This window comes from Pseudophryne corroboree, chromosome 4 (genome assembly GCF_028390025.1).
Source record: "Pseudophryne corroboree isolate aPseCor3 chromosome 4, aPseCor3.hap2, whole genome shotgun sequence".
NCBI lineage: Eukaryota > Metazoa > Chordata > Amphibia > Anura > Myobatrachidae > Pseudophryne > Pseudophryne corroboree.
This window is the reverse complement of record NC_086447.1, coordinates 246,711,127-246,733,148: the sequence shown is the minus strand read 5'-3', so window position 1 is coordinate 246,733,148 and position 22,022 is coordinate 246,711,127. Positions and strand designations below refer to the sequence as shown.

At 45.0% G+C, this 22,022-nt stretch overlaps 1 protein-coding gene across 7 annotated transcripts in view; it reads left to right on the top strand.

Annotated features, from left to right (window-relative positions):
• DOCK10 (dedicator of cytokinesis 10) overlaps positions 1-22,022 on the top strand; it is a 691,954-nt gene that overhangs the window by 562,598 nt on the left and 107,334 nt on the right. For all 7 annotated transcript variants that reach the window (XM_063916012.1, XM_063916009.1, XM_063916010.1 and 4 more), the window contains exons 36-39: positions 14,443-14,557; positions 14,637-14,703; positions 16,368-16,415; positions 20,087-20,179. In XM_063916012.1, coding sequence (XP_063772082.1) covers positions 14,443-14,557; positions 14,637-14,703; positions 16,368-16,415; positions 20,087-20,179 — 323 coding nt within the window. The remainder of the gene's footprint in view (positions 1-14,442; positions 14,558-14,636; positions 14,704-16,367; positions 16,416-20,086; positions 20,180-22,022) is intronic.

The following is a 22,022-nucleotide window of genomic DNA, read 5'->3' as shown; positions in this document are numbered from 1 at the left end:
TTTGATGAGTTTGTTTTAATCATTTAATATAATGACAAATTTTACTCCCGCAAGGAAGGAGTTAACATACATATAATGGGACTACTGCAGAAAAGTCCAATCATTGGAAAGCACTAGGTATATAAGGTACCCGTTTCTGCATGACACCTATCCCTGACGAAGCCCTAGATGGGAGAAACGCGTTGGATCGCTGCATGTCAATCTCAGGAGCCGGAGCTCAACCCTAATTTCCACTGATTTGCTGACGACACGTGAATCCCGGAAGCCGGAAGCCGCGAAACCGGAAGCGACTGGCCTGCGTTCCACGCTTGCGGGCCAGACGATACGAGCGGTATCGGAGCTCTGGGAATCGGCTGTCCGGCCCCACTGGAGGTCCAGCAGATACAGACCCGGGAGAGGAGGGAACGGAGGACTCTGGACACTCTCGGTTCACAGGTACTGTTACCCGATAAGCACTAGTTCACATATGTGTGGCGTGCAAAAAAGTAGAGTGCTGGAAGTTACCCATATAACATAAACAGTCACAGTGGAAAAGGGCATATTAAACCGTGATCCTCCCAAGAAACCTATCAGCCATTAAACTTAAGCTGCCGGGACGAGGTGATACACGGTGGTACATTCGTATAGGAAGATCCTTACAAATTTAAAAACTGCTTTTCTAAAGGACATTTTCATCCACGTGGGATAAGCAGGTCTCGGGACTTTTTTCCTATGCCCTTTGGGGCGAGCATTGAATTACATTTATGAGCATCGGCACACTGATATGACCATTTGTGAAAGACAATCGATTGTCATTATCATCACACTGTTGTGTTCATCAGTTTTTGATAAGAGAAAGCGTGCTATTTTCTTTGGATGAAATTTTATTATTTTATGAATATGTTTTATATATCTTAAATGTACAAATAAATCCAGAATCAGTCTGACCATTTCTCTCTGACACTCTCTTCTTTACTCCTGGTGCGCCAAGGTTTTTTCCTATTCATTGATTCAGTCCACACTAGTAAGGGTACTAGTTTACCTATCGGCTGCACCACTTTTACTAATCAAATTACCTGGCCATCACGGCCCTTTTTCAACTATACTCCATATTTTTCTCTATTTTTTCTCTGTCTTTTCACACCATTTTCCTCCCAATCTTTTCCAAATTAATGTCTTTTTAAACCAAAAGGGGTTGCGCAGATAGTATCTGTCCTTACAAATTAGGAATGTACCATACTTACAATATATGTGACTGGGACACGTATATAAAGGTATCTTTTCTCTAGCATCCATAAGGGATATTGGGGACAGATTAGTATGATGGGGTATAGACGAGTCCAAAGCAGCCAGTGCACTTTAAATTTCTTCACCTGGGTGTGCTGGCTCCTCCCCTCTATGCCTCCTCCTACAGGTCAGTTTATAAAAAAGTGCCCTCAGGAGAGGATGCACACTCTGCAAGCTCCAGAGTTTTTCTTCAATTTCACTTAAACTTTTATTTCTTTCGGTACGCTGTTTGGGCAACAGCATACCTACACCGTCGGAGTTAGGGGGGGACAGTCACCGGCCTCTTCAGGTGCAGAGCCGCTTCTCCGCTGCAGGACCACCGTCCTGAGGGGCTGTTTGTTCAGCGGGGCATGGCGCCTTGGCTGTCGCAGCCGCAGCATGCTGCACACCCCTAACGCTGCCTGAAGGTGCTCATCTGTGGTGAGTACTCGCCGGGAACCCCACTAGGGGGTCCCCCGGTTCACTGTGCGGCTGAAGTGTGGGTAAGGCATACGGGTCCCTCCTGGGGGGAACCCACTGTAGCCTCTGCATGAGACTGGTTAAAATACATTGTACCAAGCATTTATGTGAGGATACAAACATAGGGAGACATGGCCAGTATAAATATAAAACAGTAACTCCGGTGCCATGGCGGGGGGTGGAGCTACATGAGAGCGGGCTCAGCGTCATTTTGGCACCTTCCTCTGCATAGCAGCAGCCTCAATAGCTCCTCCATAACAGTCCCTGGATCACTGGTGGAGGGGGGGAGCCACTTTAGTGTGTGCAAGTAACATCCCTCTGAGGGATTTTTCAGAATACAGTCTCACTTTTGTTTACATATATAAAAAGCAGACAGCCTCACTGGGGCTGTGCAGCGTTGGGTGCGCTGGTGTCCTCTCTCCTGTGTCTCCTCTCACATGCAATAGGACACGCTTGTATTGTATTTCAGGCTGTGTTGTATGTGTATTGTAACTGTTTTTCTTATTCAATATGGTAAAACAGAAGTTATGCAGTGTTTGTAATGCTAGATTCTCCCCTAGTTCATCTGGCTCAATATCATGTGAGCAGTGTAGTCAGTCATCTCAGAATGCTGATAACAATATGGGGGAGAGTCCAGAGCCCTCTTGGTTGGGGGCTATCAAAACTATGATGTCTGATATGTCATCTCAGCTCACTGCAAATAAAACTCAGGAACTGCAATAAGCAGTGGCAAGTTTAACTGCTAAACATCCCCCATGTCTGCAACAGGTGCACATAAACGTGCTCTACCTGCACTCCTACCAGATACTGATGATAGAGGATGATGGGGATGATGTGGACCCCTTACCCAGGGTATTGAACCCCTCATATTGGCTATTTGGGATGTGTTAAAGCTCCCCCTGGAGGATGCTAATACTCAGCAGTCATTTTTCCTCCCACAAGATAAACTGACAGTCACATTTCCTGATTCCAAGGAATTGGATGACTTGTTTAAAATAGCCTGTAAAAATCCAGATAAAAAATATCAGGTGTCCAAACTGTTTCTGCATACATTTCCCTTTGCCCCTGAAGGCAGAAAATTCTGGGAAGAATCTCCAGCAGTGGATGTCTCAGTCTCTCACCTTTCTAAAAAGGCGGTACTTCCTGCTCCGGGCTCCTTTATGGTAAAGGACCAGGCAGATAGGAAAATTGAGGCCACTCTAAAATCTGTCTACACTGCTGCAGGTGTAGCTCAAAGACCAGTCATTGCTGGTTGCTGGATGACACATGCAATTTATTCCTGGGCTTCTCAAATTCAGGAAGGTCTTTTGGGTGATATGACCTTAGTTACTACTGTAACTTTTCTAAAGCACATTCAGGACACGGCAAGAGTCCTCTGTGACTCCCTTAAAGAGATTGGCAATATTAATGCTAGGACCTCTGCTATGGCTATGTCTGCACGCAGAGCCATATGGTTGCGTCAGTGGATTGCTGATGCTGACTCCAAACGTAATGTGGAATCTCTTCCCTTTACAGGTGAATGGCTCTTTGGAGGTGAATTGGACGCATGGATCTCCAAAGCTACTGCTGGGAAATCCACATTTCTCCCTTCAGGAGCTCCGCCTGCTAGACGTACCTACCCGGGACCGTCTTCTCAGTCCTTTCAGCAGATTTCAATCTAGGGCCAGGGGGGCCTCCAATGCAGCTAGAGGCACCAGAGGTAAGCCTAACAAACCAGCCGTTGCCGGATCTCAGGATCAGGGCACCAATTCTGCTTCCGCAAAGACTTCAGCATGACGGTGCCCACCTACCCCGAGGGGATCTCAGGGTGGGAGCTCGGTTACGTCACTACAGCCATATCTGGGACGGTTCCTGCCAAGATGCTTGGGTAAGGGCCCTTATCTCTCAGGGTTACAAGCTGGAGTTCGATGGTGCTCCTCCCCAACGATTTTTCAAATCAAGCTTACCAGCTTTGGAAAATATGCAAGGTACGCTGCTACTGGCCATCAACAAGTTGGTCCAGTCCCAGGTCATTGTTCCAGTACCTCTACAATAATGAGGACAAGGTTACTACTCCAGTCTGTTCGTAGTACCAAAACCAGACCGGTCTGTGAGACCCATTCTGAATCTGAAGTCCTTGAATCCTTACCTGAAGGTTTTCAAATTCAAGATGGAATCTTTGAGAGCAGTGATCGCAGGACTGGAACAACAGGAATTCCTAGTGTCCCTAGATATCAAGGATGCTTACCTCCATATCCCAATTTAGCCTCCTCATCAGGCCTATCTGCGGTACGCCCTACTGAACGATCACTACCAGTTTCAGGCGTTACCCTTCAGCCTGTCTACAGCTCTGAGGGTGTTCACGAAGTTGATGGCGGAAATGACATTTCAGCTCAGGGTCCAGGGGGTCAACGTAATTCCATACCTGGACGTTCTCCTGATAAAAGCAAATTCCAGGGAGCTTCTATTGCTCCATATAGATCGCACTATCCAACTTCTATCTCACCACAGGTAGATCCTCAACCTGCAGAAGTCCCATCTGGAACCATCTCAGTGGCTCCTGTTTCTGGGGATGCTACTGGATACTGTAGCACAGAAAGTGTCCCTCCCAGAGGAAAAAGTGAAAACTCTTCAAGAAATGGTTCGCATGGTCCTCCGACATGCTTGAGTCTCCATTCATCTTTGCATAAAATTGTTGGGATAGATGGTGGCCTCGTACGAGGTGATTCAGTTTGGAAGGTTTCATGCAGACAGTTCCAACTGGACATCCTGAACAAGTGGTCCGGTTCCCATCTTCAGATGCTCCGGATGATTCGGCTGTCACCCCAGGCCAGGATTTTCCTCCTGTGGTGGCTACAGTCTTCCAACCTGCTGGAAGGTCGACGCTTTGGGATTCAGGATTGGATCCTCCTCACGACGGATGTGAGTCTGATAGGATGCGGAGCTGTCACCCAGGGGGCGCAGTTCCAGGGCAGGTGGTCTGCCCAAGAGACCCTCCTTCCGATCAACATCCTGGAACTTCGGGCCATTTACAATGCTCTGTTTCAGGCCTCCACTCTACTCCGGGATCAGGCAATCCAGGTTCAGTCGGACAATGCCACGGCCGTGGTGTACATCAATTGACGAGGGACAAAAAGTAGGGCCTGCATGCAAGAAGTGTCAAGAACACTCCTCTGGGCAGAAATAAATGCAAGTTCACTGTCCGCAATCTTCATTCCGGGAGTGGACAACTGGGAAGCAGACTTTCTGAGTCGCCGCGACCTCCACCCATGGGAGTAGGGACTACACCCTCAGGTGTTTCAACAAATCATCGACAGGTGAGGATGCCCACAGATCGACTTGATGGCCTCTCGCCTCAACAAGAAACTTTGCTGCTATTGCTCACGAACCAGGGACCCTCAGGCGAGCACAGTGGATGCGCTGACATCGCCTTGGCCTTACCAGCTGGTCTACCTGTTTCCTCCGATTCCGTTGATCCCAAGGGTGCTCAAGTGGATCAGGCATCAAAGAGTGAGAGCAATCTTGATTGCCTCGGATTGGCCCCGAAGAGCGTGGTACGCGGCTCTTCTGGACATGTCCGTAGAGGACCCTTGGCCTCTACCACTAAGAAAGGATCTTCTTCAACAAGGTCCGTTCATCTACCCGAACATACAGTGGTTTCGTTTGATGGCATGGAAGTTGAGCGGAACATTGTAGCTCACAAAGGGCTTTCCAAGAAGGTCATCATATCTGGCGGGGATATGTCTCCTGGTGCAAGGAATGCATATATCCCTCAGCGGAATTCCACTTGGGAAGGTTCCTACGTTTCCTGCAGGCTGGAGTGGATAAAGGCTTACGTCTGGGATCCATTAAGGTCCAGATTTCAGCTCTTTCCATCTTCTTCCAGAAGAATTTGGCTCTCTTGCCGGAAGTTCAGACCTTCTTGCAAGGGGTGCTTCACATACAACCTCCATTCGTGCTGCCTGCAGTACCTTGGGATCTGGATGTAGTGTTACACTTTCTACAGTCCTCCTGGTTTGAACCTCTGACGACAGTAGAAGATAAGTACCTCACATTGGAAAACGGTGATGTTACTGGCCCTGGCTTCTGCTAGGCATGTCTCAGAATTGGGGGCCTTGTCGTCCAAAAGTCCGTACTTGGTCTATTACGAGAACAGAGCGGAGCTCAGGACTAGACAGCAGTTCCTGCCGAAGGTGGTCTCCGTGTTTCACTTGAATCAACCTATTGTGATTCCGTCCAGTTCTGACACTTCTGCTCCTCCGGAGGCATTGGGTGCAGTGCGAGCCTTGAAAGTCTATGTCAAGAGGACGGCTCGGTTCAGAAAGACGGATTCCTTGTTCGTGCTCTATGATGCGCAGAAAAAGGGTTGCCCTGCTTAAAAGCAGTCCATTGCTCGTTGGCTTAGGCTTAATATCCAACAGGCCTATGCGTCAGCAGCCTGTCCTGTTCCACAGCCTCTGAAGGCCCACTCTACCAGGTCGGTGGGCTCTTCCTGGGCAGAGCTGCTACCTGGTCGGAGAAGAACACCTTTGTGAAGTTCTACAAGTTTGATACCCAGGCCAAAGAAGATACCCATTTTGGGCAGGCAGTGCTGCAGATGTCTCCGCACATTCCCATCCATTCTGGAAGCTTTGGGACATCCCCATCATACTAATGTGTCCCCAATATCCCTTATGGATGCTAGAGATAATAGGATCTTAAATACCTACAGGTAAATCCTTTTCTCATAGTCCATAAGGGATATTGGGCGCTCGCCTCTGTGCGGTGACTTTCTGCAGGTACTCTGTTTTGTGTTTCCTGTTTAGCTGTTGCTGTTAATGTTGCCAGGTGTTGTTGGCTAAGTTATATGTTGGTGTGCTGGTGTGTAAATCTCACCACACTTATTGTTGTTATGTCCCTTCTCTCAAGTATGTCATTCTCCTTCGGGCACTGTTTTACCTATAACTGACCTGTAGGAGGAGGTATAGAGGGGAGGATCCAGCACACCCAGTTGAAGAAATTTTAAGTGCACTGGCTCCTTTGGACCCGTCTATACCCCATTGTACTAATCTGTCCTCAATATCCCTTATGGACTATGAGAAAAGGATTTACTGGTAGGTATTTAAAATCCTATTTTATCGCACCAAAAGTGATTTGAGAGAAGACAGAATGTACCCAGATTTACAGAAGATAAGGTGGATACATATAGATAGCAGTATCTTTATACACATAAGGCATAGGGCTTAGGTAACATAGTAACATAGTATCTGAGGTTGAAAAAAGACAATTGTCCATCGAGTTCAACCTATTTGTGGTGTCCTCTGCATGATGATTTGACTAAATAGTAACTATAATGCATGACTATGCACCATACCCCTGGATATCCTTATCCAATAGGAATTTATCTAACCCATTCTTAAAGGTGTTGACAGATTCCGCCATTACAACTCCCTCGGGCAGGGAATTCCAAACACGTATTGTCCTTACCGTGAAAAAGCCTTTACGCCGTATTGTGCGGAATCTCCTCTCCTCTAACCTGAGCGAGTGTCCACGAGTCCTCTGTGTTGATCTAACCAAAAACAGGTCCCGCGCAAGCTCTGAGTATTGTCCCCTTATATATTTGTAGATGTTGATCATATCCCCTCTTAGTCTCCGCTTTTCCAATGTAAACATGCCTAGTCTTTCAAGCCTTTCCTTGTATTCCATCGTCTCCATGCCCTTAATTAGTTTGGTCGCCCTCCTTTGTACCTTTTCAAGCTCCAGGATATCCTTTTTGTAGTACGGTGCCCAGAACTGTACACAGTATTCAAGGTGTGGCCTCACTAGTGATTTATATAATGGGAGTATAATACTCTCGTCCCTAGCATCAATACCCCGTTTTATGCATGCTAATATCTTATTAGCCTTCTTTGCTGCAGTCCTACTTTGGGTACTACTGCTTAGCTTGCTATCTATGAGGACACCTAAGTCCTTTTCCAGTACAGAATCCCCTAGTTTTACCCCATTTAGTAGGTAGGTGTAATTTTTGTTCTTATTACCACAGTGCATTACCTTACACTTGTCTGTGTTGAAGCGCATTCTCCATTTGGCTGCCCATGCTTCTAATTTAACTAAGTCGTTCTGAAGAGACTCGGCATCCTCCTCTGTATTTATAGCCTTACACAATTTGGTATCATCTGCAAAAATTGACACCATGCTCTCTAGACCTTCTGTTAGGTCGTTAATGAAAATATTGAACAATAGCGGTCCTAATACTGAGCCTTGTGGCACACCACTTAGCACTTCAGTCCAAGTTGAAAAATATCCATTAACCACAACGCGCTGCTTCCTATTATCTAACCAGTTTTTGACCCAAGTGCATATTGTGCTTCCTAGCCCTGATTCTTGTAGCTTGTATATAAGTCTCATGTGTGGTACAGTATCAAACGCTTTGGCAAAGTCTAAAAAGATTACATCCACGTCTTTACCCTGATCTAGGTTTGCGCTTACTGTTTCATAAAAGCCAAGTAAGTTGGTTTGACAGGATCTGTCCTTCATAAACCCATGTTGATTCCTTTTAATGACCTTATTGGTTTCAAGGAACTTCTGAATACTATCTCTTAGAATACCTTCCAATACTTTCCCCACTATAGATGTAAGACTAACTGGTCTATAATTACCTGGTTCAGCTTTACTTCCCTTTTTGAATATAGGCACTACTTCCGCTATACGCCAGTCTTTGGGAACCATACCTGATATAACTGAATCCTCAAAGATAAGAGATAGCGGTTTTGCCAGTTCAGAGTGAAGCTCCATTAGAACCCTTGGATGAATACCATCGGGCCCTGGTGATTTATTAATCTTTAGATGTTTTAATCGGTGACAGACTACTTCCTCGCTTAAATAAGTACCTATCAGTGTGATATTGTCCTTATTGAGATTGTGTGTCAGTCCCTGAATTGGGTCCTCTCTAGTGAATACTGTTGAAAAAAACTCATTTAGTGTGTTCGCTATGTCATTATCATTTTTGCTTAAGACTCCCAACGTGTCCTTCAAAGGGCCTATACTCTCCTTTTTTAATCTCTTGCTATTGATGTATTTAAAGAATTTTTTGGGATTTGCTTTGCTTTCCTTTGCTACTAGTTTTTCAGTTTCTACTTTAGCCGCTCTTATTTCCTTTTTGCAATTTTTGTTACATTCCTTATAGTGCTGAAATGACTCTGCTTCCCCGTCAGATTTGTATTTTTTAAATGCTCGCCTTTTCTTGCCCATAAGTTCCTTAATCTTTTTGTTAAGCCACATCGGTTTATGATTTTTATTCCCTTTTTTGCTACTCATAGGAATATATTTGAGTGTATTTTTAGCTAGCAGGAATTTTAGTACCTCCCATTTCTCCGTAGTATTTTTTCCTAAAAACAAACCTTCCCATTCAATATCCCTGAAAAATACCCTCATCATTTCAAAATTTGCTTTGCTAAAATTTAAAGTCCTAGTTGAGCCAGTATAGGGCTGTTTGTAGAAACTGATATTGAATGAGACCATATTATGGTCGCTGTTTCCTATGGGTTCCCCTACTATAATACCCGATACCAAATCCTGATTGTTTGTTAATACCAGGTCTAAGATTGCATTGTACCTAGTTGGTTCCTCAATTAGTTGGACTAGGTAGTTATCATCTAGTGTGTTTAAAAACATACTGCCCCTAGCAGTATCACATGAATCGTTTTTCCAGTTTATCTCTGGATAGTTAAAATCTCCCATCACTACTATGTCTCCTACTCCTGCTGCTTTTTCAATTTGCTTTAGTAACAATTCATCATCAGATGCGTTGATACCAGGCGGCCTATAGCATACACCCAATACTAACTTTTTTGTTCCTTTTTCCCCGCATGCAATTTCTACCCATAGTGTCTCAACAGTGTCTACAGTACCCTCCTGAGTATCTTCCCATATATTAGGTTTTAAAAACGGCTTTACGTACAGACACACCCCTCCACCCTTTTTATTTAGTCTGTCTCTCCTAAACAGTGTATAGCCCTCTAGATTGACTGTCCAGTCATGAGATTCATCCCACCAAGTTTCAGTAATGCCTATAATATCATACTGTTTGCTTGCTGCAAGTATTTCTAGTTCACCCTTTTTACCAGTAATGCTTCTGGCGTTTACATACATACAACTAAGATAAGTATTTTCCCTTGCATTAGGGACATCTTTCACCTTATGTGGCAAGGATGACCTGTAATCGTCATTGGTTAGTGCTTTGGTAAAATCCCTTTTAGTACCCATGTTAATAACCTTACTGCCTGCTCTTACCCTCCCCCCAACTTCTCCCCCATTTTGTTTACTACCGCCATCCCCACTATTCTCACTGCATGACCCGTAGTTTTTAGCTAAACCCTCCCCCCAGGCTCCTAGTTTAAAATCTCCTCCAACCTTCTAACCATCCTTCCCCCCAGCACCGCTGCCCCCTCCTCAGTCAGGTGCAATCCGTCACGACAAAAGAGATGGCGTCTGACTGAGAAGTCCGCCCAGTGTTCCAGGAACACAAACCCCTCTTTCCTGCACCAATCCCTAAGCCACACATTTACCTCCCTAATCTCCCTCTGCCTCCCTGGACTAGCGCGTGGCACGGGTAATAATTCCGAGAATATTACCTTAGATGTCCTTGCCTTCAGTTTCTTTCCTAAGTCCCTATAATCTTTCTTAAGGACATCCCACCTTCCGCTAACTTTGTCATTGGTGCCAACGTGCACCAAGACCGCCGGGTCTTTGCCAGCCCCTCCCAACAATCTATCTACCCGGTCCGCGATGTGCCGTACCCGAGCACCCGGGAGACAACAGACTGTACGGCGATCACGGTCCCGGTAGCAGATTGCCCTATCTGCCTTCCTGATGATAGAATCCCCTACCACCACCATTTGACTAGGTACCTCTCTATCTTTTATCCCAACCGCGCCAGAGGGACCGCACCTCTGGATGCTAGAGGGAGCAGTCTCCTCCGGCACCGTCATTTCTTCGCTATCATCCTCCGATTCCTCGTCCAATCGGGCAAATTTGTTCGGGTTTGATAGTTCGGAGATGTCGTGCCTCCCCCTCTTATTCTTCCTTCTAACTGTGACCCAACTGGCTACCTGATCATCATCCTCTTCTACCAGTGACCCCTCCCGCAACTCCTCCACCGTTCTGTCTAAACTACGCTCGAGATTGTGAATCTCCCTCAGTCGCGTAACCGTTTGCTCTAGATCAGTTACCTGGGCTTCCAGGGCAACAGTTCGCACACACCTCGTGCAGATGTATTCACACTGGGCCGGTAGCTCCAGGTGTGCATACATCTTGCACGACATGCACTGAGTGAGGTCCTCAATCACAGCCCCTCCCATATTGTTTGCAAGGTCTAACTCCCTGTTACACTCAAAGAAAAAGCAGCAAAAATAAAAAATAGAAGACAAGCAATATCACTTATACAATAATTAAGCAGGCTTATACTTATCTATCTTTGTGCGGTTCTTGGTCCTTCACTTTTATGCAGCCGTAGTGCTCTCACCTGCGGCACCTATACTCCACTTAGCAGTTGCAGTTGTACCAGCTCACTGCTCCTCCTTTTCACTCGGCTTCCAGCTCCTGCTAAGAAAAAAAATAAAAAATGCCCCTCACACCCGCACAATCACAGCCCCTCTGCTACTCCAAGTAAGAGATCCTCTCACTCACTCACAAGGTCAGCCCCTTGCAGTCTCACCAGAAGTTTAATGGTACTGTAAATGTGTGTTCCTGATTGTGTATTAAAAAACTCACCTTTATCTGTATTCTAACTCACCTTTATACTGTTTCCAACTCACTTAGAAATCCCAGCAGCACTTTGAAGAGACCAGCCCCACAGAGCAGGCTCAAAGAGTCTGGTCACTGCTTATATAGGCTCACCCAGCTGTTTCAATCAGCCCCTCACCCTCCTGATTACTCCTGATTACTCACACCTGAGTTAACCCCTCAGGCTATCACCTCACACTTTTTTTTTTTTTTCCCTCCAAAAGAAAAACAACACAAAAAAAAACCCCAGTACAGATGTATTAAAACAAAAAGAAACAGTATAGAAACAATCAATCAATCAATCAGAATCAGATTACTTTCTCTCACAAAATTAATATCTCTGTATGGATAGACAGAGATTAATCAGAGTTCACCTTTATACTGTTTCCAACTCACTTAGAAATCCCAGCAGCACTTTGAAGAGACCAGCCCCACAGAGCAGGCTCAAAGAGTCTGGTCACTGCTTATATAGGCTCACCCAGCTGTTTCAATCAGCCCCTCACCCTCCTGATTACTCCTGATTACTCACACCTGAGTTAACCCCTCAGGCTATCACCTCACACTTTTTTTTTTTTTTCCCTCCAAAAGAAAAACAACACAAAAAAAAAACCCCAGTACAGATGTATTAAAACAAAAAGAAACAGTATAGAAACAATCAATCAATCAATCAATCAATCAGAATCAGATTACTTTCTCTCACAAAATTAATATCTCTGTATGGATAGACAGAGATTAATCAGAGTTCACCTTTATACTGTTTCCAACTCACTTAGAAATCCCAGCAGCACTTTGAAGAGACCAGCCCCACAGAGCAGGCTCAAAGAGTCTGGTCACTGCTTATATAGGCTCACCCAGCTGTTTCAATCAGACCTCACCCTCCTGATTACTCCTGATTACTCACACCTGAGTTAACCCCTCAGGCTATCACCTCACACTTTTTTTTTTTTCCTCCAAAAGAAAAACAACACAAAAAAACACCCCAGTACAGATGTATTAAAACAAAAAGAAACAGTATAGATACAATCAATCAATCAATCAATCAGAATCAGATTACTTTCTCTCACAAAATTAATATCTCTGTATGGATAGACAGAGATTAATCAGAGTTCACCTTTATACTGTTTCCAACTCACTTAGAAATCCCAGCAGCACTTTGAAGAGACCAGCCCCACAGAGTGTACCCTACTCACTCTGTGAAAGATGAAGTGAAGCAAATAAAGCTTTGTTTGTTTGTTTTTCATATATCCTCCACAGGAAAATTTTCAGATATATAATAAAAATATTTTTCCACATATGAAAAAAATACTTTATTGACAAAATCCACTAAAAACAATCTACATATAAAGATATATAAACGTATAAAGCAAAATTGTATTTTGGTTTACCCACATGCCTTCAGCTGTGCCAGGCTGTAGGGGAGACAGACACTGAAATCAACAAGCAGTACACATTTTAGTTCTACTGTATATAATCAAACTTATTTTCTTGCAATTGACCGTTATTTTTATGCAATTGACTGTTGTCAGCATTTTACACCGAATCTTTCAGGAAAGTTGTGGTTCGAAAATAGATGCTCCAACTCACAAGTCTGTCTTCACAACAAAACTCACAAGTCAGCTGAAAACTGTGTCCATATTTATGTAGTCCAGTTATCCTTGCAGGAAATACTGACTGGTTCATATAGTACTTGTAGTGGGATCAGTACGAATTCCCGGCGGTCGGAATCCCGAAACCGGAATCCCGACCGGCACAATCCCGACAGGGGGGCGAGCGCAGCGCAGCCCCTTGCGGTCTCGCTGCGCTCGCCATGCTGCGGGGACGGTGCCTCGTTACACTCGGCACACTAATTTATTCTCCCTCTATGGGTGTCGTTGACACCCACAGAGCGAGAATATGTTGGGATTGTGCCGGTCGGGATTCCGGTGTTGATATTCCGACCGCCAGGATCTTGATCGCATCCCCTTGTAGTGTATTGCTGTAATTGGCTACTTCACTTAGTTTTCATTTTATTAACGATGTCACCTATCTCCATTTCCCAGAAACGTAACACATTGTATTACAGAACACTAGAACTGTTGTTTAGTGCTGACTGCTACTGCTGACCTTTCTCCACAGCTCCTGGGTTCCTAGCTGTAAATTGTTATATTCCTAGCAAATAATGGAAGTCCCTGGCTTCAGCCTCCCCCACAGTGTCTGCTGCTATAACTGATTATAGCATGCAATACTACTATGATACCAATTGTTATATTATGTATAAGCAGTGTATAGCAGTTTACAGTCAGGACTGTGCAAAATGATTAGCAGCCGAATCATGTGTTACTGGGTTCTTATGCGATACCACGGGAGAGATGTCAGAAAATAATGACAGTGAATAAGCCCAGACATGAAGATATATTGTTGTTTTCTCCTTTAGGTGGGAGTAGTACATAGTACTAAGGGGGTCATTCAGAGTTGTTCGCTCGCTAGCAGTTTTAGCAGCCGTGCAAACGCTATGCCGCCTCCCACTGGGAGTGTATTTTAGTGCAGTTTCAGAGTAGCTTCAGACCTACTCAGCGCTTGTGATCACTTCAGACTGTTCAGTTCCGGATTTGATGTCACAAATCCGCCCAGCGTTCGCCCAGCCACGCTGCATTTTTCCTGGCACGCCTGTGTTTTTCCGAACACTCCCTGAAAATGGTAAGTTGACACCCAGAAACACCCTCTTCCTGTCAATCACTCTGCGGCCAGCAGTGCGACTTAAACGCTTCGCTAGATCTTGTGTGAAATGACATAATTCGTTGTAATAGTACGACGCGCGTGCGCATTACACCGCATACGCATGTGCTGAAGTGCCGATTTTTTGCCTGACCGCTGCGCAGCGAACGAAAGCAGCTAGCGATCAACTCGGAATGACCCCCTAAGTACAGGTAGGCACTGTCATGTGCAGCCCTTGTTACATAAGAGTGGGTTAGTAATATCTGTTCCTTCATTCTACAGATTACAAGGCCGCTCTCCCTAATTGGGTCATCTCTTCGCTTTGACAAGCTGGACCACACAGAAACTAAATGTCTTCTCATGTGTTTCCTGCATATTATGAAAATGATATCCGAGGGTAACCAATAAACATGTTTTCAATGTCTGGCACAGGAGCATGCAGAGTTGAGGTGTAATCAATCCACTTCTGTTTACAGAGACATTGGTCACGTACTGGCAGAGGGCCCCGAACACTGAGATCTATGATTTCTTCAGCATTCTGGAGTAAGTTAATGCTACCCTGATTACAACATGGCAGTAAAATGATGTGGATGTGGATAGAACCACCCACAATAGACAGCTCACACACACAGCTTTGTGGTTACTACACTAGACATTCTGGAATCCAACAGATTTATTAGTACATGTGGAGCTGACTGTACTGCAGTGAATCCTACATACAGTATAGCTTAGGATCCGCTTACTCCATTTTTAGTTTAAGTGTAGCATCACAAAATATTCTTAAAGTGCTTAGTAGTCACATTACTATACTACTGCCCCATACTCCAGTGCTACACTGTAAGAATTACTCGTGCAACAGCTGTCACAGCAACTGTAGTGCACACATTACCCCTGGTCATAGGCGCATCCAGGGGGAGGGCAGTAGTGATGCTGCTGTTCTCCTTTTTTCAAAAGTAGAACAGCAGCATCACTACTGCTATTTCCATCAGTCAGATTTGATAAAAGTGCTGGCAGGCACTAGGACCTGCCGCGGCTTTAACAGCAAGTCCGTGTAGCTCCAGCTTCCCCCCTGCTCACACCGCAACCTACCTCCCCCTCTGCCAGCCAGTCAGAGTCCAGCCCATGCACCGGATTCAAATGCAAGCATAGAGTAAGACTGTTACTTATGACGGTGCAGAAGGCTTCATTAGCCCTCACTGCACCGCACAGTTTCCCAGTGCTTCCTCCTCCACTTCCTTTACCACCATGCTAGGTGTAGTCAAACTCAGCCTCAGCTTTGAGAAGGCGGCCCGTGTGATTGTGATAGGGCTGTCCTGCAGAAGTCTTATGCTTCTTGTTGGAGATCCAGCTGGCTGCTTCTGCTAATCAAATTCGTGTCCTGCAGTCTGAGTCTTAAAACAAGGTATGCTGTACCTGCCACCACCAACTAAAAACTCTAATAATTATATTATGCTGGGGTGCCTTCCAAGCTCCCATAACTAATGGAACAGGTGACCAACATTTCAAGGCCCAATCAGCCTTTTCATCAGGGTGAAACATTGGCAATAAACCACGATGCGCTACTACGGCCAGTCATTACCTGATGGCGTATTCTGTGAGGCCACACCCTGCTGTGATACCACACCCCTTATCTGGGAGCACGCGTGCCTTAGGTGCATGTAAATATAACTATTACCATTCCTCTATCATGGTGCCCCCCCTTTCATTTTCTTCTGGATCCGCCCCTGCCCCTGGTGGGATGTGGTTACGTTGCCAGCACCCAGGATCCTGGCGGTCAACATACCGATGCCGGGATCCCGAATACTCACAATGCTGCCAGCCGGCTGCAACACCTAAGGCCTCTCTCATGCCAAAGTAACCTTAGCTAGATGTATTTAAACATCTTTTTGTTCTAGAAATACTGGCGGTGTATTACTGTGCTGTAGTGAAGATTACTGAGACATTTATATGTACATATAAACATTGAAGCATGTTACTGTGCTGAATAAAGTCTGCTACCTACAATATCATATTATTTCAGTCAGAGTATTGTGGATCATTTTATTAATGTACAGTTTCTGTGACTGGACAGGGAAACTATACGGCCAATTAAAAACATTCATTACTCATTATTTAAATATTAAATAAACCAGAGTGGATTTCCATAAACAGGTCTACACATTTATTTCAATGTGTCTAATTATTTATAACTTTTTTTTTCCCTTCAGAGTGTGCCTCCAAAACTTCAGGTATCTGGGGAAAAGAAATATTGTAAGGTATTGTATTATTATGTTATTTCCTTTAATGATGTGTTCCAGGCAGAGCCGTAGACTTTTTGGTGCCCTGTGCCAGAGAAAGAATTGGCACCCCCCCCATTTTTTCAATAGGGACATAAGACGCGTGCCTCATGGAGAAGGAGCATGTCAAAACTGATCTGATGCCCTTTCCTACATTTTAGATATATTTACGGGATCAATACGAGATCCCGGAAGTCGGGATCCCAGTGGTCAGGAGACCGACGCCGGGAGGCCGACAGCCAGGATCCCGGCGGCAAGGACGGCGTGCCTCCTCGTGGGCTTGCCACGCTTCGGTCGCCACAGGTTTCTATTCCCCTCTGGGTGGTGGTGTGGACCACCACCCAAGAGGGGTAAACAGCCGGTGGTCAGGACTCTGACCGCCGGTATTTCAGCTGGTGTCGGGATTCCAGCATCGGTATCATGACCGCCGGAATCCCGACAGGCGGTCAATTGACTGCCTGCCATATTTACAGACCACTGCAAGAAAATGGGTTTGGACACATTCATCCACTTAAGAGCTCGTTGTTATTCAGTTACAATACCCTTTATTAAATAACACATTTCAATAAATTGCCATATCTAGGATTCAAACCTATAGCCTGTTGAATTCTAATCAAATACCCTACTCATTGAGCTATTTGATCCTGCATAAAAACTATGAACACTATATAAAGCTATTGGTACTTAAATAATCAGCATTGTAATTGAGCAGATCTATTTAGTGTTCAGCCACACATCCAATCTCTTGCAGCCACACACTACATAGATCTGCTCAGCCGCAATGCTGATACTTTTTTCACAAGGTACAAGGTAAGCTACAAATAGTTAGAATTCTCTAGCTTAGAATTATCTACCTTTCTATGCAAGGGCAGATAGCTCAATGAATATATTGTCTGACTGCAATGCCACAGGCAATGGGTTAGAATCCAGGGTATGTCAGCATCTTGAAATGTAATAAAGGACAGTGTGACTGAATAACAAAGAAATCTCAAGTTGAATGTTGTATAGGTATTAGCGACAGAAGGGGCCAGGGTAGGAGGCAGGGGTGGTCGGGATATGCTGGGCTTCAAAAAGGGGGGAAGATGCAAGCAAAGTAATTAAAACAGATAATTGGCAAGTGCCGCCAACAGCGCCCCCCTATCCAGCAGCGCTATGTGCGGTGCCCCCTCCGCACATACCTTGTTGCGGCCCTGGTTCCAGACAGGGCCACTTATACACTATATTACCTAAGCTGAGATTCTCCTTCCGTATTTAACAGCGTCGCGATCACTTTAGTGCCTCATATCTCCCATTTTTCTTCTAGAACATGATACATATTTTAATTTTGTTTATTCCTTATTTAAAAGGATAATTCCACCCAGAACTAAAAACTTAGTTTTGGATGTAATTACAGTCGGTGAGATCTCTAAAATATTGCATTTAATAGACACTAATCATTTAAAATTATTTCAGCATTGTTATGGCCTCTGCCATGTAAGCTTCCCATTCATCTGAAACACCTACCTGATAGGTGCTATTTAATAGGACATATAAAAAAAGGAGGCAGCATATCCTGTCACGTGACTCCATCCCTAGTGCTAGCCTAGACTGACTATCAATAAAATGAGGATACCAGCAGTCATGTGTCTCCCTGTTATAGTGATTACCAGCCTGGTTAGCATAGGGCAGGGTGTAGTAACCCCTTCTAGATCCTACTAATTCCATACTGTAAAAGACTGGGACTCCTATAGACCACCCTTGTCAGTGGGAGACTCCAGAATGCTCCACCTTGAAAGTGTAAAGGAAATAAAATAAAATAAAGAAGTAACAAAATACATAACACTCTCCATCCATGCATTCATATTTTATTGGTTCGATTTTAGAAAAGAATGTTAGTGGGTGTTGGTATGCTGTAGTAGTGGTGAGTTTCTAGAGAACAATGATTAAACATTTGAAATCTGCAGGAGAGACTGAGGTAGAGAATTCCATAGGTGTGTGCAGCACTGGAGAAATCTTGTAGTGTGAATAGGTGTGAGTGAGAGATACTGCAGTGGGTGAAAAACAAAATGGGCTCTTCTCTTGGTATAAGCAAGCCTTCTTTGACACTAAGGCCACCCTCAGTGCCATCAACTTGGATCCAAATATTAGGCGTTGTCTCAAGATTGGCCCTATCTAAGATAAACCGTGGAATAAATGATCTGCAGGAGAGGTAGCGGTTGGCCCGATGCTGTAATCTGTGGAATCAACATACCTGCCTCTGGAGTACCTGGGAGCCAAACCAGGGTATTATCTGGAGATAATGACCATTGGTCATAAATTGCACTATTCAATCAGTCCATTTTTATTTATTATGAGCGAAAAAATAACTGGGATAATTGGATACCGGCCCAACTTGTTGTTGTACATTTTATTGCCATTCATGGGCCAGATGTAATGGCTTGGGAGATGGCCGGAGCTCCGAGACTCCGGCAGAACTCGTACGTTTTTTTCAAAGCGGCAAACGTTTACAAGGCAAAACCTGGTTACTAAATACTGTATTTTTAATTTTTATTCAGCATGGAATTGCCACGTTATACATAGCCTTTTGATCTTGGTCTTTTATACTGACATTTTATGAAATAATACTATATAGATTTAAAATTTTTACTTTTTTGTACATATTGGGGTGTATTCAATACCTGTCGGATCCTTTCCGACGGAAGGGATCCGACAGGTCAGTATTCAATGAGCTGGCCAAATCCGACTGTCGGATTTGGCTGCTCCTGACAGCCGCTGCTCACCCGTCCACGCTGCTCCGTCCCGACAGCCGCTGCTCACCCGTCCACGCTGCTCCGTCCCGACAGCCGCTCCTCACCCGTCCATGCTGCTCCATCCTGACATCTGCTCCTCACCCATCCATGCCGCTTCATCCCAACAGCTGCTCCCCGCTCCTCACCCATCCACTCCGCTCCGTCCCGACAGCCGCTCCCCACTCCTCATCCGTCCATGCCGCTCCGTCCTGACAGCCGCTCCTCACCCGTCCACGCCGCGCCTGTCCCCGTCTCATCTCCCTGGTTCCGACATTGTCAATCCGAATTTAAATAAAGTTGGATTGACATTGTAGGATTCGGGACCAAAACCTGTCGGATTTGGCTGCGGAACACGTGGGTCCACGGCTAATTCGACAATCCAAGTGTTCCAGACTTGTCAGAAAAAATGGCCCGGCATTGAATAGGTTGAAAACCCCTTCTGACCTAAATCTGTAGGAAGCTGCCGTCTTTCCGACAAGACGGCAGCTTCCAACACTTATTGAATACCCCATTGTGATAGGATAAACTGTCATTTACTGCCTTTGAGTAGAAGTGTAACCGTTCATGAGCATACAAAGGCAGAAGTTAATCAAATATACATTTCTGAGGTACCTTATACCCAGAATTAAAGAGGTACAGTACATACTGTACATCCGTGTTCACTACCTCTCTTATAGCTAATTTATTCCATGGTTCATACTGGATAGCGCAAAGCTTGACACAACTCCTAATGTGAGTGAGAGGTTACAAAGAAGGAGGTGAGGCACAGGTTAGAGACAGATCTAATAGAGTGTGAATATTTTATGCCAATATCTAGTTTATCTAAAGTAATAAAACATTAGCACTGATATTATTACTTATAATAACTATTTATTTAAACAGGAAAATAACAGCGGCTTTCAAACTTGCCCAAACTCCAATGAACAATGGATTACTCAAAGGCTCATCTTCCCAAGCCGGTCTTCTGCCACAATGGTATAGTTTTTATTGCTATATATTTATTCTGTTTTCAGGTAAACTCGATAATTGAATATTTTTCTCAAATACACCCTGGCAATTATACAGGAACTTAAGTCCTTCTCAGGTCTGCCTACGTTATCTCAGATGCTGTCCAAATGACCTGCCACTAGATGGCAGGAGCTGGCGAGCTAAGGATACCATAGTGATGCATAAGATATAACTCTGACTCTGGGGACTGTAGGTTTGTTGTATATTAGGTGTTAGTCATAGTTACAGTTTATAAAGAAGCTAGTACATGACTATAGCCAAGCAATTGTTATTGGGCCCAGCAGTATATAGGGCCTTTAATAGAAGATGGGTTTGCTTTACCCTCGTAATCAAATTACATCTTGATTTGTTTTCCAAAACTCACTGACAAGAAAAGGAATGTAATGATGTCCGCGTTTCGCAGGCGTGTGGGATGCCGGCCGAACTTGGACATTTTTTTTAAAGGGCCAGTCATTTACAAGGCATGGTGTAGCCTTGTAAATGATTGCCCCTTTAAAAAAAAGTCCAACTTTGGCTGGCATCCCGCACACCCAGTCGCCCACCAAACTCAGAATTCATTACATCCCAGCCCATGTACTATGAAGCGATGAAAAGAGTGAAGTGTGCCAGTGGAGAAGTTGCCCATGGTAACCAGTCAACTGCTACCTATAATTTTTAAGAATACACTTGATAAATGTTACCTCAAAGCTAATTGGTTGCATGGGCAACTTCTCCGCTGGTGCATTTCTCCACACTTTTCACTGCTTCATATATCTCCCCATGTCTTTTATGTTTTGCAGTGCTCTGTTGTGCACTATCTTGAGATGGAGCATGCTACTCTAAGGTGTAAATTTACTAAGATGGAAGTTCTATTTAAGATGGGATGTTGCCCATAGCACCAATCAGATTCCAGGTATTATCTTCTAGAAGGTGCTAGGTAATTCAGAAGTAGAATTCTTATTAAGGTCCTCTTTGCCAAAAAAATAAATAAGTAAATAAAAAGAAAATGTATTGCCCAGTTATAGTTTATTAAACCATTTTGATTCTGTTTAGTATATCTCCTATATAATAGCCCAGATCTGCGACTTTGTGATTAATTTGCTAACGCTGGGCGGAGTCACAACAGTGGGCGGAGTTAGTCAAATGAGTCACAGATCTGGCCAAATCTACAGGAGACTAGGAGCAGAAGCAGATAGTATGGGCATGGCACAGACATGGGTACATACCTCCCAGCTTTCTGCAGGAGCTTTCTTCAGACAGAAGGAGGGACACACACTCGGCGAAAAGGGGGCGTGGCTTCACAGGAGGGCCCCGTTTTCGTCAATGAGGGGGCATGCCCAGTGCTCTGTGAGCTGCTGCCATGCCCCCAGGGGCTTATTATGAGTCCGGGGGGGCCAGGGCACTTGAGACAGGGGAGCCCTATCTCATTGCTGTGCCTGCTATGGGTTGGGGGCGTGGCCTAATCGCGGGACGCGAGGCCACGCCCCCTTACGCAAATTCCGTTTTGTTTTTTTTATGGAATTTTGGCCCCTCAGCTAGCAGCTAGGGCTACATCCAGAGGAGGTGGTCGCTCCCCCCTACACACCCGCACAGGCAGAAGAAAGCAGGGAGACTGCTGCCTCCCTGCAACACCACAGACCTGCCAACACGCAGCAGCGTGTGCTGACAGTAGCACAATGCTGCCGTTGTTGCTGGCAGGATGGGGGGGGGGCTTCTGAGCTGGGACAGAGCTACTCGAGCCGGGGGGCTCCCTAAAACTGTGGGGCCAACGGTACGTACCCCCTGCCCCCCCCCCTTAATCCGGCTCTGCTGCTGGAACCCCCCCTTAATC